The sequence below is a fragment of the Leptonotus elevatus genome, chromosome 13, assembly GCF_054856555.1.
Source record: "Leptonotus elevatus isolate MCC_2025b chromosome 13, RoL_Lele_1.0, whole genome shotgun sequence".
Taxonomy (NCBI): domain Eukaryota; kingdom Metazoa; phylum Chordata; class Actinopteri; order Syngnathiformes; family Syngnathidae; genus Leptonotus; species Leptonotus elevatus.
The window spans coordinates 10,238,721-10,256,991 of record NC_141251.1 but is presented as its reverse complement, the minus strand read 5'-3'; the positions used below and the strand labels follow the sequence as shown (position 1 = coordinate 10,256,991).

At 38.2% G+C, this 18,271-nt stretch overlaps 1 protein-coding gene across 2 annotated transcripts in view; it reads left to right on the top strand.

The window, feature by feature from the left end:
* The window catches only part of cfap46 (cilia and flagella associated protein 46), a 70,694-nt gene that overhangs the window by 19,241 nt on the left and 33,182 nt on the right, over positions 1–18,271 (top strand). For both annotated transcript variants that reach the window (XM_086093733.1, XM_086093734.1), the window contains exons 26-35: positions 332–398; positions 559–694; positions 770–953; positions 1,587–1,740; positions 1,948–2,171; positions 3,756–3,863; positions 3,974–4,132; positions 4,284–4,432; positions 5,093–5,191; positions 5,276–5,336. In XM_086093733.1, coding sequence (XP_085949859.1) covers positions 332–398; positions 559–694; positions 770–953; positions 1,587–1,740; positions 1,948–2,171; positions 3,756–3,863; positions 3,974–4,132; positions 4,284–4,432; positions 5,093–5,191; positions 5,276–5,336 — 1,341 coding nt within the window. The remainder of the gene's footprint in view (positions 1–331; positions 399–558; positions 695–769; positions 954–1,586; positions 1,741–1,947; positions 2,172–3,755; positions 3,864–3,973; positions 4,133–4,283; positions 4,433–5,092; positions 5,192–5,275; positions 5,337–18,271) is intronic.

The following is an 18,271-nucleotide window of genomic DNA, read 5'->3' as shown; positions in this document are numbered from 1 at the left end:
ATAGTTAATGTTATTTTTTCCAAATGAAATTGGTTTCCTTCCTATCAATCTTGAGTATATAGACAGGAGGGCTCCAGAGCAATTCATTATTTATGAAATGGTGAGAACTTGTGGATAAACTTAGTGAGAAAGGCTCTCCAAGGCATCTCCTCTAGAAAGCAAACCTTCCATTGGGGAAACAGAAAAAAAAAACCTGGATAAATGTACAGTAGATTATGTGTAATGAATCGAAACCTCTCTTCATCTCTTTTTCTACATACAGTATATTGTATCCTTCTCTGTTTCTCGTAATGCACTTGAGTACTAATATTTTTCACATTTAATGTTTCAGAAACAGGACAAAGTGAAACATTTGCAGAAAGGAGTCCCCCTTGGGAGTTCTAAACCTGAAGCACCAAGTAAGCGCTACACACATGGATCCTGGCGTGGTTCCTCTTCTTGGTCTTTTTGGAAAACTATATTCCTGTCTGAGTTAAAAAAAGGCACACTTTCTAACATTGTATTTCAGCCTTAATTCTATACTCTTCTGTATATGTGTGTGTGCGCCTCTGTGAGCAGATGAAGAAGTCCTAACCCTGAAATCATCGATGTACTGTCTGTTGCTTCAAATATACATCGATAGAACAGATTACAATGGTGCTTTGCAGCTGTTGGATAATGCTGTTAGGGATATGCCTGGCACCAAACACCGACTGTAAGTAAAAACTAAAAACACTGATTAAAAAAGAAGATGGAGCAAACTTCCAAAGTTATTATCTGTACTGCACAGACTTCTGCTGAAACATCGCATACAGATTAAGGCACGGCTGGGGGAAAGTGTATTGATGGATATGCAGACGTTACAAGGCAAAGAAGAGCAGAATTGTTCATTAATGTGGCACAAAGCAGCGCTGTGTTCCTGCAATTTAACACAGCAGCTGACCTGCTATCAGAAATCAGTCACCTCTCTCATGGTAAGTAAATTATAATGCTGCATCTAACTGTGGTACCTATCTTCTGATGGAAACATTTATTTTAAGTGCAGTCATTGGGGTCCATAAAAAAACAGACAAACAAAAAAGCAAGCTCTTATCCATGAGACATTTTTTTTAAATGGTGTCTGCAAAATATATGAGGTCTTACCACCATCTTGTGGAATCAAGATATCATTACAGTTGTTTAACAAAAAGTTGAAGAGACAGGGTGTGGTAAAATAGCATTTATATAGCATTTTAAAACAACAATTTCTATATATAAAGTGCTGTAATGGAGTAAAAATCAGTTCTGCATTAGACAGGTAAAACTAGATAAGACAATATCTAGAAAATGAATTAATGAATTTCACAAGTAAGTAAATAGGTAAATTAAATAATAACATTGATAACACAAGAAGTAGGTAAGTGAATAAGTAAATAAAATAAATAGCAAATAAATTGATACAAAATACATCAGGCACCAAAACATACAGAAACAATGCTGAGTATAAAGATAAATAATAAAGATGTGTTTTAAGATGAGTTTTACAAGTATAAATAGCTGCGTGATTTTTCAATATCTGCGTGATTCTTCTGTTTTCTTTATATTCTACATATGTGATGGCATTCAAGTCTGAAGAAAATCAATGGCAAAAGGTCAGCTTCTTGCTTGCATTTGGAGCATGGCTGTACTGTCACAACATGTCTACAGAGGAGGCCCAGCACCAGGTTCAGTGGGCCATTGACATTCTTCTACATTTGGAAACAGAGCAGTCGGAAAAAAGAGGTAACCGCTCGGTGACTAAACTTTTTCACTCCTTGTAAGTACACATTAGCCTATACTCATTGCTATTTTAGTTTTTATAAATACGTATCAGCGTGAATGCCATTGGAGTCACAGGTTTCTTCACACCCCGGTCCTTTTGTGTCATGTAGTCTGTGCTGTCTGTATCAAACAACTTATTTGTTTGGGCTGTTTGAATTTTCTTTTTAGAAGAAGACTCTCAGGAGATGGATCCGGACTCAGTGAAATGTGAAACTCTGGCTGTTGTTCAAGGACTGTCATTCACACAGACCGTGTCCAGTCTGAAGGAGGTGCAACGTCTTGACAGCTTGGTACAAGCACACACACTGCTTGCTGTCATGGCAGACAGGAATTCACCCGAGCACCAGTTTAACCTGCTGCGTGCATACGACTTTGTTCTCCAAATATGGCAGGTATGTTAAGGGAAAACAATTTTATTTATATAAAGCTTTTTATATAAAGTGTTGTTTTTAATTCCTTTAACCTTTACCTATCCAGAACACATCGTATTTACAGTACACAAGTACACAACAAATAAACAAAATACACAACCATGAACAGAATAAAGACAGGGCAGAAGAATTATGGACAGAATGTGATAAATAAAATACAACAATGGGAAGGTAAAGGGGTGAGGGATGTACTATATCTGTGTATGGCTTTAAGGTTGAGGGTATCTTGAAAGGTGTTTCAGTCATTAACCTGGTTTACATTGTATTCTGATAGAGCCGACTTAGAAAACCAAGCCAAATGAAAATACACCTCAATAGGAATAAACAGGCCGATACCAAATGGAATTTAAGTTTTGCTGCGCTCTGTCTGTGCATCTTCAGGTAAATGTGCAGGGATGTCATCGTTTATCCACTTGAAATTATGGCAGCTTCCAAACAGAGCACACAAAGCTGGTGATCTGCATGGCGCATGTCTGTAAAACAGATCTGATCAAATGTAGTGGCACATCTAAACACCAGATTGGAACAAATCTTGTCACATGTGAACAGTTGACCTGAGACCTTCTATTAGAATGATTTCAGCTAGAACGACATAAAAAACTTTAGCTATTAGCTGCTGCAAAGGGAAAGGAAACAATCAGGTTTTCTTACCAGTTGCAAAGAGAGAAAAGGGAGAAAACGTAAGATTGCCCAAAATTGTTTTGTAAAAAAAAAAAAGCTGAAGCCAGTGTCAGAGCTTGCAGACGTGTAGGGAAGTCCAGTAAAGGTTACAGTGATGTGTGTTTAAAGGCTGCATTGGTAGAAAATTGGCAAGACGAATGCAATAAAATGCCCAGTTTTTGAAAATAATTTTTAAAGTACCAGTTAAAAGGTTAAAGTACCACTGAATGTTACGCCCATCTAAGTGGGGTGAAATTTTTTCTCTGCATTTGACCTATCCACTGAGGGATTTTAATGTCAGGTGGAGCATTTAAAAGCACTCTGGGACTGGTGGACAATATGGGCTGAATAATACCTTGGCAAACAATTTGGACATAAAATGTGTACCGGTACTTAGGTCAGTCTGAAGGAACCTCTGCAGGCCAAAGGTGGAGAGACAGATTTAGCTAATTTAGTTGGTACGCATATAACGCTAAAGATATTTTGGCATGTAAAGTTTGACATTGAGTTTGAATAATGTTTTTTTTTCTTGTAGAATTACTTGCAGTTTTACCTTTGGATGATAACAGTCAATACAATTATGAACAGGTGACAGTCCATAATTGAAATCCTCATATCAGTAAAATGTATTTATTTTTCAAAAGAAAATTACAGTATGTGTGGTAAGTCTTTACTGTTCTTGATCAAATGATGCCCTAAAGGAAAATTACCCAAACGATTCATAAACATAAGCACAAGAAAATGTTGACAACATAGGTTGATATATAAAACAGAATTGGCACAAGGATTGAGCCCTGAGGCATTTCACGTTTCCACACACAAGTCACAAAGTCCCCTCTTCTTAAATGAAGTCATCTTATATATGGTATTTGTCTATATCTGCAGGTGTCAACAGCAGTTGTTTCTGTGACACCCAGTGAACAGCCAAAAGGCCAGTGCCCCACTCCTGCTGGGAACAAAAAAGACAAGGGCAAAGGCAAAAAAGTGAAAGAGGTACTGTACTACTACAACTACCTTTCCTCATTTAGGTGATTTACTTTAATATGTGGTTTCTACGAAATATAGCAATACTTTAATGTTTTGTGTTTCATCTACTTGCCCAGCCTACCCCACCAGAGGTGAATCTCAAACCTGTCTTGGATCTTACTCTTCCTTCTACTTTGGAGTATTGGGTTAAATACACTTGCTCTGATCAAGTCCGTTACACGTTCAAAACAAATTGTAACCCACAGTGCATCAGTATTCACAGCATTACAAATCAGGTAAGGCTACTTAAAGTACATTGCTCACTTAATGTTGAATCTACCTTGTAAGAGGTTAGGATACTAACAAGTTTCATTTCTATAATAGAAAGAACGTGATTTTTATTGATTGATTTTTTTTTTATGTGTTATTTTATGCACCTGATGTTAGACCCAGAGCTTGTTTTATCTTGACCTGCTGGAAAAGGAGTTCCACTCGCTCTCATTAGGCCACCTGACCCTACCCATTATGCACCTAGCTGAGACATTCGCTCATGACCTTTTGGATAGGAGAAGCCTTTCTGACCTGTATCGACTCAGGTACACACACTGACACATTACTAGTTCCTATAGCTAGTATGAGATCCTCCCACAGACAGTTCAATAGGTTTTAAGGGTGAAAGTGATATGTGAAAAAGTAAAAAATATAAAAAATAACTCAAACCCTTAAAAAAATGCTTATTTATGGAAGGAATTTAAATAACAAGAATTAATTTATTTTATTGATGGACACATGTTTTAGAAATGTGCAATAGGTGAGGCCTAGTATGAGATCCTCCCACAGACAGTTCAATAGGTTTAAAGGATGAAAGTGATATGTGAAAAATAAAAAATAAAAACAACTCAAACCCTTAAAAAAATGCTTATTTATGAAAGGAATTTAAATAACAAGATATAATTTGTTTTATTGATGGACACGTTTTAGAAATATGCAATAGGTGAGGCCTAGTATGAGATCCTCCCACAGACAGTTCAATAGGTTTAAAGGGTGAAAGTGAATGTGAAAAAGCAAAAAAACAAAAAACAAACTCTAACCCTTAAAAAAATGCTTATTTATGAAAGGAATTTAAATAACAAGAATTAATTTGTTTTATTGATGGACACATGTTTTAGAAATACGCAATAAGTGAGGCCTAGTATGAATCCAACATCATGTGCATGGTCATCACTTTTTTTTTTATGCCGTATTGTCCTTTTCAGAATAGTAAGGACATGCTGTCAACTTGGAATGGAGACTCATTCCTCATATCATGAGAGTCTCTTAACTTTGATGAAAATACAAGAACAAGAACAAATCAGGTATGTAAACGACAATTACCAGTATGTGCTTTTTTTGTACGCATAGCATCATTCCCCTAAAGTAAATTATATTCACTGCCTTAGGTGCAACAGAGCAATCACTCTTTTACAGGAGAGAAGACGCCTCTACAAATCGCATAATCAGGTAAGCCTTTCTGCTTTAATGGTACATCAAATGCTGCATATTCACAAACTGTGATAACCCTGAGTCTATACAATCTGTTCCAAAATATTCATTTTCATTAAGTTTCCTCAATAGTCAATGTAATTTACAGTAAATAATTTGTATTTATCAAAAACAATTGTATTTCCTATAATAATCTGTTTTTTATTGAACAAATGACAAATGTGGGCATCTCAGGTAAGAAAGACAATTTAATATGAGTATGACTGTGATTGGTTAATTCTCCACAAAGCCGACTTGCACAATTTCTTCTTCCCCTCTCAAAAATAATTATTGATCTACATGTATAATTTGGAACATGGTGTAACATTTAGAAAGGTGCTCTTCTTATAACATCAATGAGGGCATTTAACCCCATAGTCGAATGTTATTTGAAATCAATTAGATTTCAAACAACATGCTTATTTTTATTTGTATATATATTTATGGGCCTGCTGCGAAGCAGAAGGCACATATTACTATCCTAGAAAAAGGGAAAAAGGGTTTATTATTTTCCGCAAAAATGCGGCCCGTACCGTAGATCGCACCGGGACAAAAGAGGTATCAAACGATGCGGCTCGCTCTGACTCGCTGCGCTATTATTTTTATAAGAATTCCCAGTTACCATGGCGACGCTATTCCCAAAAAACTCCCAAAAAAAGTCCCATAGGAATGAATGGGAATCCGAAAGAGATCAACTCCAATCAAGCACCTTTTTCAAAGACACGCTGCGCGCGCATACGTTGACCGACCGATATGAATTTTAGCTCATTTTGTTGGAATTTTTGTCATCTTTAGCTCAGTGTCAAAAAAAAATTTAAGGAATGAAAGCTCTCCCCCCTGTGCGGGTTCAAAGACAGTGAGTGAAATATCCTTTATCCCATGTGTGTGTATTGCATGAGCTAGAGCGGACCAATTAAGAATCAGAGTGTAGACAGAGAAAAAATAGATTTCAAGTTTCACTTCAACTCGTCACCATGGCCACAATCTTTGCTCACTAGACATCAAATTCGCACATTTTGTAGCCACAAGCCTCTGCTTTCTGAAGAACTAAGTTTTATTTGGCTAAGGTGTCATTTAGTACCTTTATTTTCACTTTAAGCGAGGAGAAGTCGCACATTTTTGATCTCTTTTCAATGTAATTTTCGCCCTTTTTCCCTCTTCATTTTCGATCAATCATAAGTTTTCAACCTGCTCTCATTTGGTCATTTTTCATCCGATTAAAAAACTGAGGACATGCTCGCGTTCCCCAAACCCTTGCCGTTCTAACGAGCCATTTCTGGAATCTGCATCTTCAACCGTTAAGTCGCGAGAGGCTTTTGTTTGAGGTGAGCGTAATCCTATACAAATCAATGGAGTGTTGGTGCGTGACGTCTCCTCACAACTTAAAATCAAATGTGTGTGCGTGAATGTGCATGTTTTGTAAAGGGGCAGTGAGATACTGTTAATTATGGTAGATTCCACATTTCTTGACCGATTTCAATGGTTTGAATTTTAAACTGTTCAGCTCATTGAAATGTTACTTAAAATCAAATGTGTGTGCGTGAATGTGCATGTTTCTTAAAGGGGCAGTAACATAGTGTTGATTATGGTTAACTTCCACATTTCTTGACCCATTTCAATGGTTGAAAGTTTAAACTGTTCAGCTCATTGAAATGTTACTTAAAATCAAATGTGTGTGCGTGAATGTGCATGTTTCTTAAAGGGGCAGTAACATACTGTTGATTATGGTAGATTCCACATTTCTTGACCGATTTCAATGGTTTAAATTTTAAACTGTTCAGCTCATTGAAATGTTACTTAAAATCAAATGTGTGTGCGTGAATGTGCATGTTTCTTAAAGGGGCAGTAATACTTTTAGTAGATTATGGTTAACTTCCACATTTCTTGACCGATTTCAATGGTTGAAAGTTTAAACTGTTCAGCTCATTGAAAAGAGTTAGCAGGCCCATTCAAAATTTCCGCGGGAATTTTTCTAGTTATGGGCCTGCTAAGCGGAGCAAGCAGGCACATATTACTATCCTAGAAAAAGGGTTTATTATGGGCCTGCTAAGCGGAGCAAGCAGCAGCGAAGCTGCTGCTTGCGGAGCAAGCAGGCACATATTACTATCCACCCTAGAAAAGGGTTTAATTATGGGCCTGCTAAGCGGAGCAAGCAGCAGCGAAGCTGCTGCTTGCGGAGCAAGCAGGCACATATTACTATCCTAGAAAAAAGTGTATATTATTATGGGCCTGCTAAGCGGAGCAAGCAGCAGCGAAGCTGCTGCTTGCGGAGCAAGCAGGCACATATTACTATCCTAGAAAAGGGGTTTATTTTTTTTATTATGGGCCTGCTAAGCGGAGCAAGCAGCAGCGAAGCTGCTGCTTGCGGAGCAAGCAGGCACATATTACTATCCTAGAAAAAGGGTTTATTTTTTTTCTTATTTTTTAATCTTCCGCGTTTTTTTCTGCTAAAATGCGGCCCGTACCGTAGATCGCACCGGGACAAATGAGGTATCAAACGATGCGGCTCGATCTGACTCGGTGCGCTATTATTTTTATAAGAATTCCCAGTTACCATGGCGACGCTATTCCCAAAAAACTCCCAAATAAAGTCCCATAGGAATGAATGGGAATCCGAAAGAGATCAACTCCAATCAAGCACCTTTTTCAAAGACACGCTGCGCGCACATACGTTAACCGACCGATATGAATTTTAGCTCATTTTGTTGGAATTTTTGTCATCTTTAGCTCAGTGTCAAAAAAAAAATTAAGGAATGAAAGCTCTCCCCCCTGTGCGGGTTCAAAGACAGTGAGCAAAGGGGTGAAAGTCGCCTTTCTTGCATCAGTTAGAGCGTGACTAATTAAGGTCTGAGTGCTGGGAACCAAAAAATATATTTCCAAAAGTTTCACTTCAACTCGTCACCATGGCCACAATCTTTGCTCACTAGACATCAAATTCGCACATTTTGTAGCCACAAGCCTCTGCTTTCTGAAGAACTAAGTTTTATTTGGCTAAGGTGTCATTTAGTACCTTTATTTTCACTTTAAGCGAGGAGAAGTCGCACATTTTTGATCTCTTTTCAATGTAATTTTCGCCGTTTTTGCCTCTTCATTTTCGATCAATCATAAGTTTTCAACCTGCTCTCATTTGGTCATTTTTCATCCGATTAAAAAACTGAGAACATGCTCGCGTTCCCCAAACCCTTGCCGTTCTAACGAGCCATTTCTGGAATCTGCATCTTCAACCGTTAAGTCGCGAGAGGCTTTTGTTTGAGGTGAGCGTAATCCTATACAAATCAATGGAGTGTTGGTGCGTGACGTCTCCTCACAACTTAAAATCAAATGTGTGTGCGTGAATGTGCATGTTTTGTAAAGGGGCAGTGAGATACTGTTAATTATGGTAGATTCCACATTTCTTGACCGATTTCAATGGTTTGAATTTTAAACTGTTCAGCTCATTGAAATGTTACTTAAAATCAAATGTGTGTGCGTGAATGTGCATGTTTCTTAAAGGGGCAGTAACATATTGTTGATTATGGTTAACTTTTACATTTCTTGAGCGATTTCAATGGTTTAAATTTTAAACTGTTCAGCTCATTGAAATGTTACTTAAAATCAAATGTGTGTGCGTGAATGTGCATGTTTCTTAAAGGGGCAGTAACATATTGTTGATTATGGTTAACTTTTACATTTCTTGAGCGATTTCAATGGTTTAAATTTTAAACTGTTCAGCTCATTGAAATGTTGGTTAAAATCAAATGTGAGTGCGTGAATGTGCATGTTTCTTAAAGGGGCAGTAATACTTTTAGTAGATTATGGTTAACTTGCACATTTCTTGAGCGATTTCAATGGTTGAAAGTTTAAACTGTTCAGCTCATTGAAAAGAGTTAGCAGGCCCATTCAAAATTTCCGCGGGAATTTTTCTAGTTTTTATATTATCTTCCAGCGACTTTTCCGCAAGAATAGGGGCCGTACCGTAGATCGCACCGCGACAAATAAGGTATCAAACGATGCGGCTCGATTTGACTCGCTGCGCTATTATTTTTATAAGAATTCCCAGTTACCATGGCGACGCTATTCCCAAAAAACTCCCAAATAAAGTCCCATAGGAATGAATGGGAATCCGAAAGAGATCAACTCCAATCAAGCACCTTTTTCAAAGACACGCTGCGCGCGCATACATTAACCGACCGATATGAAAATTAGCTCATTTTGTTGGAATTTTTGTCATCTTTAGCTCAGTGTCAAAAAAAAAATTAAGGAATGAAAGCTCTCCCCCCTGTGCGGGTTCAAAGACAGTGAGTGTAATCGCCACTCTGATATGCAATTAAGGCTTCAGTGACGGGAACCAAAAAATCTTATTTCCAAAAGTTTCACTTCAACTCATCACCATGGCCACAATCTTTGCTCACTAGACATCAAATTCGCACATTTTGTAGCCACAAGCCTCTGCTTTCTGAAAAACTAAGTTTTTTTTGGCTAAGGTGTCATTTAGTACCTTTATTTTCACTTTAAGCGAGGAGAAGTCGGACTTTGGCGCCTATCTCCTCCATGTTAATTTCGCCGTTTTTTCCCTCTTCATTTTCGATCAATCATACGTTTTCAACCTGCTCTCATTTGGTCATTTTTCATCCGATTAAAAAACTGAGAACATGCTCGCGTTCCCCAAACCCTTGCCGTTCTAACGAGCCATGTCTGGAATCTGCATCTTTAACCGTTAAGTCGCGAGAGGCTTTTGTTTGAGGTGAGCGTATTCCTATACAAATCAATGGAGTGTTGGTGCGTGACGTCTCCTCACAACTTAAAATCAAATGTGTGTGCGTGAATGTGCATGTTTTGTAAAGGGGCAGTGAGATACTGTTAATTATGGTAGATTCCACATTTCTTGACCGATTTCAATGGTTTGAATTTTAAACTGTTCAGCTCATTGAAATGTTACTTAAAATCAAATGTGTGTGCGTGAATGTGCATGTTTCTTAAAGGGGCAGTAAGATACTTTATTTGATCTTGATTATGGTTAACTTGCACATTTCTTGAGCAATTTCAATGGTTGAAATTTTAAACTGTTCAGCTCATTAAAATGTTAGTTAAAATCAAATGTGTGTGCGTGAATGTGCATGTTTCTTAAAGGGGCAGTAATACTTTTAGTAGATTATAACTTCCACATTTCTTGAGCGATTTCAACGGTTTAAATTTTAAACTGTTCAGCTCATTGAAAAGAGTTGCAAGAGTTAGCAGGCCCATTCAAAATTTCCGCGGGAATTTTTCTAGTTATGGGCCTGCTAAGCGGAGCAAGCAGCAGCGAAGCTGCTGCTTGCGGAGCAAGCAGGCACATATTACTATCCACCCTAGAAAAGGGTTTATTATGGGCCTGCTAAGCGGAGCAAGCAGCAGCGAAGCTGCTGCTTGCGGAGCAAGCAGGCACATATTACTATCCTAGAAAAGGGGTTTATTTTTTTTATTATGGGCCTGCTAAGCGGAGCAAGCAGCAGCGAAGCTGCTGCTTGCGGAGCAAGCAGGCACATATTACTATCCTAGAAAAAGGGTTTATTATGGGCCTGCTAAGCGGAGCAAGCAGCAGCGAAGCTGCTGCTTGCGGAGCAAGCAGGCACATATTACTATCCTAGAAAAAAGGGTTTATTATTTTTTATTATTCCACGACTTTTCCGCAAAAATGCGGCCCGAACCGTAGATCGCACCGGGACAAATGAGGTATCAAACGATGCGGCTCGCTCTGACTCGCTGCGCTATTATTTTTATAAGAATTCCCAGTTACCATGGCGACGCTATTCCCAAAAAACTCCCCCAAAAAATCCCATAGGAATGAATGGGAAACCGGAAGACATCAACTCCAATCAAGCACCTTTTTCCAAGACACGCTGCGCGCGCATACGTTAACCGACCGATATGAATTTTAGCTCATTTTGTTGGAATTTTTGTCATCTTTAGCTCTGTGTCAAAAAAAAAATTAAGGAATGAAAGCTCTCCCCCCTGTGCGGGTTCAAAGACAGTGAGTGAAATATCCTTTATCCCATGTGTGTGTATTGCATGAGCTAGAGCGGACCAATTAAGAATCAGAGTGTAGACAGAGAAAAAATAGATTTCAAGTTTCACTTCAACTCGTCACCATGGCCACAATCTTTGCTCACTAGACATCAAATTCGCACATTTTGTAGCCACAAGCCTCTGCTTTCTGAAGAACTAAGTTTTATTTGGCTAAGGTGTCATTTAGTACCTTTATTTTCACTTTAAGCGAGGAGAAGTCGCACATTTTTGATCTCTTTTCAATGTAATTTTCGCCCTTTTTGCCTCTTCATTTTCGATCAATCATAAGTTTTCAACCTGCTCTCATTTGGTCATTTTTCATCCGATTAAAAAACTGAGAACATGCTCGCGTTCCCCAAACCCTTGCCGTTCTAACGAGCCATTTCTGGAATCTGCATCTTCAACCGTTAAGTCGCGAGAGGCTTTTGTTTGAGGTGAGCGTAATCCTATACAAATCAATGGAGTGTTGGTGCGTGACGTCTCCTCACAACTTAAAATCTAATGTGTGTGCGTGAATGTGCATGTTTTGTAAAGGGGCAGTGAGAGACTGTTAATTATGGTAGATTCCACATTTCTTGACCGATTTCAATGGTTTGAATTTTAAACTGTTCAGCTCATTGAAATGTTACTTAAAATCAAATGTGTGTGCGTGAATGTGCATGTTTCTTAAAGGGGCAGTAACATACTGTACATTATGGTTAACTTGCACATTTCTTGAGCGATTTCAATGGTTGAAAGTTTAAACTGTTCAGCTCATTGAAATGTTGGTTAAAATCAAATGTGTGTGCGTGAATGTGCATATTTCTTAAAGGGACAGTAAGATACTTTATTTGATCTTGATTATGGTTAACTTCCACATTTCTTGACCGATTTCAATGGTTGAAAGTTTAAACTGTTCAGCTCATTGAAAAGAGTTAGCAGGCCCATTCAAAATTTCCGCGGGAATTTTTGTTTCTAGTTTTTTTTCTTATTTTTTAATCTTCCGCGTTTTTTTCTGCTAAAATGCGGCCCGTACCGTAGATCGCACCGGGACAAATGAGGTATCAAACGATGCGGCTCGATCTGACTCGGTGCGCTATTATTTTTATAAGAATTCCCAGTTACCATGGCGACGCTATTCCCAAAAAACTCCCAAATAAAAGTCCCATAGGAATGAATGGGAAAAGGAAAGACAAAATCACACATCAAGCACCTTTTTCAAAGAGACGCTGCGCGCGCATACGTTAACCGATTGATATGAAAATTAGCTCATTTTGTTGGAATTTTTGTCATCTTTAACTCAGTGTCAAAAAAAAAATTAAGGAATGAAAGCTCTTCCCCCTGTGCGGGTTCAAAGACAGTGAGTGTAATCGCCACTCTGATACCCAATTAAGGCTTCAGTGACGGGAACCAAAAAATCTATTTCCAAAAGTTTCACTTCAACTCGTCACCATGGCCACAATCTTTGCTCACTAGACATCAAATTCGCACATTTTGTAGCCACAAGCCTCTGCTTTCTGAAGAACTAAGTTTTATTTGGCTAAGGTTTCATTTAGTACCTTTATTTTCACTTTAAGCGAGGAGAAGTCGCACATTTTTGATCTCTTTTCAATGTAATTTTCGCCCTTTTTCCCTCTTCATTTTCGATCAATCATAAGTTTTCAACCTGCTCTCATTTGGTCATTTTTCATCCGATTAAAAAACTGAGAACATGCTCGCGTTCCCCAAACCCTTGCCGTTCTAACGAGCCATTTCTGGAATCTGCATCTTCAACCGTTAAGTCGCGAGAGGCTTTTGTTTGAGGTGAGCGTAATCCTATACAAATCAATGGAGTGTTGGTGCGTGACGTCTCCTCACAACTTAAAATCAAATGTGTGTGCGTGAATGTGCATGTTTTGTAAAGGGGCAGTGAGATACTGTTAATTATGGTAGATTCCACATTTCTTGACCGATTTCAATGGTTTGAATTTTAAACTGTTCAGCTCATTGAAATGTTACTTAAAATCAAATGTGTGTGCGTGAATGTGCATGTTTCTTAAAGGGGCAGTAACATAGTGTTGATTATGGTTAACTTCCACATTTCTTGACCCATTTCAATGGTTGAAAGTTTAAACTGTTCAGCTCATTGAAATGTTACTTAAAATCAAATGTGTGTGCGTGAATGTGCATGTTTCTTAAAGGGGCAGTAACATTCTGTTGATTATGGTAGATTCCACATTTCTTGACCGATTTCAATGGTTTAAATTTTAAACTGTTCAGCTCATTGAAATGTTACTTAAAATCAAATGTGTGTGCGTGAATGTGCATGTTTTGTAAAGGGGCAGTAAGATACTTTTAGTTGATGTTGATTATGGTGAACTTCCACATTTCTTGACTGATTTCAATGGTTTAAATTTTAAACTGTTCAGCTCATTGAAATGTTAGTTAAAATCAAATGTGTGTGCGTGAATGTGCATGTTTCTTAAAGGGGCAGTAACATACTGTTGATTTTGGTTAACTTCCACATTTCTTGACCGATTTCAATGGTTGAAAGTTTAAACTGTTCAGCTCATTGAAAAGAGTTAGCAGGCCCATTCAAAATTTCCGCGGGAATTTTTCTAGTTATGGGCCTGCTGCGAAGCAGAAGGCACATATTACTATCCTAGAAAAAGGGAAAAAGGGTTTATTATTTTCCGCAAAAATGCGGCCCGTACCGTAGATCGCACCGGGACAAATGAGGTATCAAACGATGCGGCTCGATCTGACTCGGTGCGCTATTATTTTTATAAGAATTCCCAGTTACCATGGCGACGCTATTCCCAAAAAACTCCCAAATAAAAGTCCCATAGGAATGAATGGGAAAAGGAAAGACTAAATCACACATCAAGCACCTTTTTCAAAGAGACGCTGCGCGCGCATACGTTAACCGATTGATATGAATTTTAGCTCATTTTGTTGGAATTTTTGTCATCTTTAGCTCAGTGTCAAAAAAAAAATTAAGGAATGAAAGCTCTTCCCCCTGTGCGGGTTCAAAGACAGTGAGTGTAATCGCCACTCTGATATGCAATTAAGCTTTCAGTGACGGGAACCAAAAAATATATTTCCAAAAGTTTCACTTCAACTCGTCACCCTGGCCACAATCTTTGCTCACTAGACATCAAATTCGCACATTTTGTAGCCACAAGCCTCTGCTTTCTGAAGAACTAAGTTTTATTTGGCTAAGGTGTCATTTAGTACCTTTATTTTCACTTTAAGCGAGGAGAAGTCGCACATTTTTGATCTCTTTTCAATGTAATTTTCGCCGTTTTTCCCTCTTCATTTTCGATCAATCATAAGTTTTCAACCTGCTCTCATTTGGTCATTTTTCATCCGATTAAAAAACTGAGAACATGCTCGCGTTCCCCAAACCCTTGCCGTTCTAACGAGCCATTTCTGGAATCTGCATCTTCAACCGTTAAGTCGCGAGAGGCTTTTGTTTGAGGTGAGCGTAATCCTATACAAATCAATGGAGTGTTGGTGCGTGACGTCTCCTCACAACTTAAAATCAAATGTGTGTGCGTGAATGTGCATGTTTTGTAAAGGGGCAGTGAGATACTGTTAATTATGGTAGATTCCACATTTCTTGACCGATTTCAATGGTTTGAATTTTAAACTGTTCAGCTCATTGAAATGTTACTTAAAATCAAATGTGTGTGCGTGAATGTGCATATTTCTTAAAGGGACAGTAAGATACTTCATTTGATCTTGATTATGGTTAACTTCCACATTTCTTGACCCATTTCAATGGTTGAAAGTTTAAACTGTTCAGCTCATTGAAATGTTACTTAAAATCAAATGTGTGTGCGTGAATGTGCATGTTTCTTAAAGGGACAGTAAGATACTTTATTTGATCTTGATTATGGTTAACTTTTACATTTCTTGAGCGATTTCAATGGTTGAAATTTTAAACTGTTCAGCTCATTGAAATGTTGGTTAAAATCAAATGTGTGTGCGTGAATGTGCATATTTCTTAAAGGGACAGTAAGATACTTTATTTGATCTTGATTATGGTTAACTTTTACATTTCTTGAGCGATTTCAATGGTTTAAATTTTAAACTTTTCAGCTCATTGAAATGTTGGTTAAAATCAAATGTGTCTGCGTGAATGTGCATGTTTCTTAAAGGGGCAGTAACATACTGTTGATTATGGTTAACTTTTACATTTCTTGAGCGATTTCAATGGTTGAAATTTTAAACTGTTCAGCTCATTGAAATGTTAGTTAAAATCAAATGTGTGTGCGTGAATGTGCATGTTTCTTAAAGGGGCAGTAATACTTTTAGTTGATTATAACTTCCACATTTCTTGGGCGATTTCAACGGTTGAAATTTTAAACTGCTCATTGAAAAGAGTTGCAAGAGTTAGCAGGCCCATTCAAAATTTCCGCGGGAATTTTTCTAGTTTTTATATTATCTTCCAGCGACTTTTCCGCAAAAATAGGGCCCGAACCGTAGATCGCACCGGGACAAAAGAGGTATCAAACGATGCGGCTCGCTCTGACTCGCTGCGCTATTATTTTTATAAGAATTCCCAGTTACCATGGCGACGCTATTCCCAAAAAACTCCCAAATAAAGTCCCATAGGAATGAATGGGAATCCGAAAGAGATCAACTCCAATCAAGCACCTTTTTCAAAGACACGCTGCGCGCGCATACGTTAACCGACCGATATGAAAATTAGCTCATTTTGTTGGAATTTTTGTCATCTTTAGCTCAGTGTCAAAAAAAAAATTAAGGAATGAAAGCTCTCCCCCCTGTGCGGGTTCAAAGACAGTGAGCAAAGGGGTAAAAGTCGCCTTTCTTGCATCAGTTAGAGCGTGACTAATTAAGGCTTCAGTGACGGGAACCAAAAAATCTATTTCCAAAAGTTTCACTTCAACTCGTCACCATGGCCACAATCTTTGCTCACTAGACATCAAATTCGCACATTTTGTAGCCACAAGCCTCTGCTTTCTGAAGAACTAAGTTTTATTTGGCTAAGGTGTCATTTAGTACCTTTATTTTCACTTTAAGCGAGGAGAAGTCGCACATTTTTGATCTCTTTTCAATGTAATTTTCGCCGTTTTTGCCTCTTCATTTTCGATCAATCATAAGTTTTCAACCTGCTCTCATTTGGTCATTTTTCATCCGATTAAAAAACTGAGAACATGCTCGCGTTCCCCAAACCCTTGCCGTTCTAACGAGCCATTTCTGGAATCTGCATCTTCAACCGTTAAGTCGCGAGAGGCTTTTGTTTGAGGTGAGCGTAATCCTATACAAATCAATGGAGTGTTGGTGCGTGACGTCTCCTCACAACTTAAAATCAAATGTGTGTGCGTGAATGTGCATGTTTTGTAAAGGGGCAGTGAGATACTGTCAATTATGGTAGATTCCACATTTCTTGACCGATTTCAATGGTTTGAATTTTAAACTGTTCAGCTCATTGAAATGTTACTTAAAATCAAATGTGTGTGCGTGAATGTGCATGTTTCTTAAAGGGGCAGTAAGATACTTTATTTGATCTTGATTATGGTTAACTTTTACATTTCTTGAGCGATTTCAATGGTTTGAATTTTAAACTGTTCAGCTCATTGAAATGTTGGTTAAAATCAAATGTGTGTGCGTGAATGTGCATGTTTCTTAAAGGGACAGTAAGATACTTTATTTGATCTTGATTATGGGTAACTTCCAATATTTCTTGAGCGATTTCAATGGTTTAAATTTTAAACTGTTCAGCTCATTGAAATGTTGGTTAAAATCAAATGTGTGCGCGTGAATGTGCATATTTCTTAAAGGGACAGTAAGATACTTTATTTGATCTTGATTATGGTTAACTTGCACATTTCTTGAGCGATTTCAATGGTTGAAAGTTTAAACTGTTCAGCTCATTGAAAAGAGTTAGCAGGCCCATTCAAAATTTCCGCGGGAATTTTTCTAGTTTTTATATTATCTTCCAGCGACTTTTCCGCAAGAATAGGGGCCGTACCGTAGATCGCACCGCGACAAATAAGGTATCAAACGATGCGGCTCGATTTGACTCGCTGCGCTATTATTTTTATAAGAATTCCCAGTTACCATGGCGACGCTATTCCCAAAAAACTCCCAAATAAAGTCCCATAGGAATGAATGGGAATCCGAAAGAGATCAACTCCAATCAAGCACCTTTTTCAAAGACACGCTGCGCGCGCATACATTAACCGACCGATATGAAAATTAGCTCATTTTGTTGGAATTTTTGTCATCTTTAGCTCAGTGTCAAAAAAAAAATTAAGGAATGAAAGCTCTCCCCCCTGTGCGGGTTCAAAGACAGTGAGTGTAATCGCCACTCTGATATGCAATTAAGGCTTCAGTGACGGGAACCAAAAAATCTTATTTCCAAAAGTTTCACTTCAACTCATCACCATGGCCACAATCTTTGCTCACTAGACATCAAATTCGCACATTTTGTAGCCACAAGCCTCTGCTTTCTGAAAAACTAAGTTTTTTTTGGCTAAGGTGTCATTTAGTACCTTTATTTTCACTTTAAGCGAGGAGAAGTCGGACTTTGGCGCCTATCTCCTCCATGTTAATTTCGCCGTTTTTTCCCTCTTCATTTTCGATCAATCATACGTTTTCAACCTGCTCTCATTTGGTCATTTTTCATCCGATTAAAAAACTGAGAACATGCTCGCGTTCCCCAAACCCTTGCCGTTCTAACGAGCCATGTCTGGAATCTGCATCTTTAACCGTTAAGTCGCGAGAGGCTTTTGTTTGAGGTGAGCGTATTCCTATACAAATCAATGGAGTGTTGGTGCGTGACGTCTCCTCACAACTTAAAATCAAATGTGTGTGCGTGAATGTGCATGTTTTGTAAAGGGGCAGTGAGATACTGTTAATTATGGTAGATTCCACATTTCTTGACCGATTTCAATGGTTTG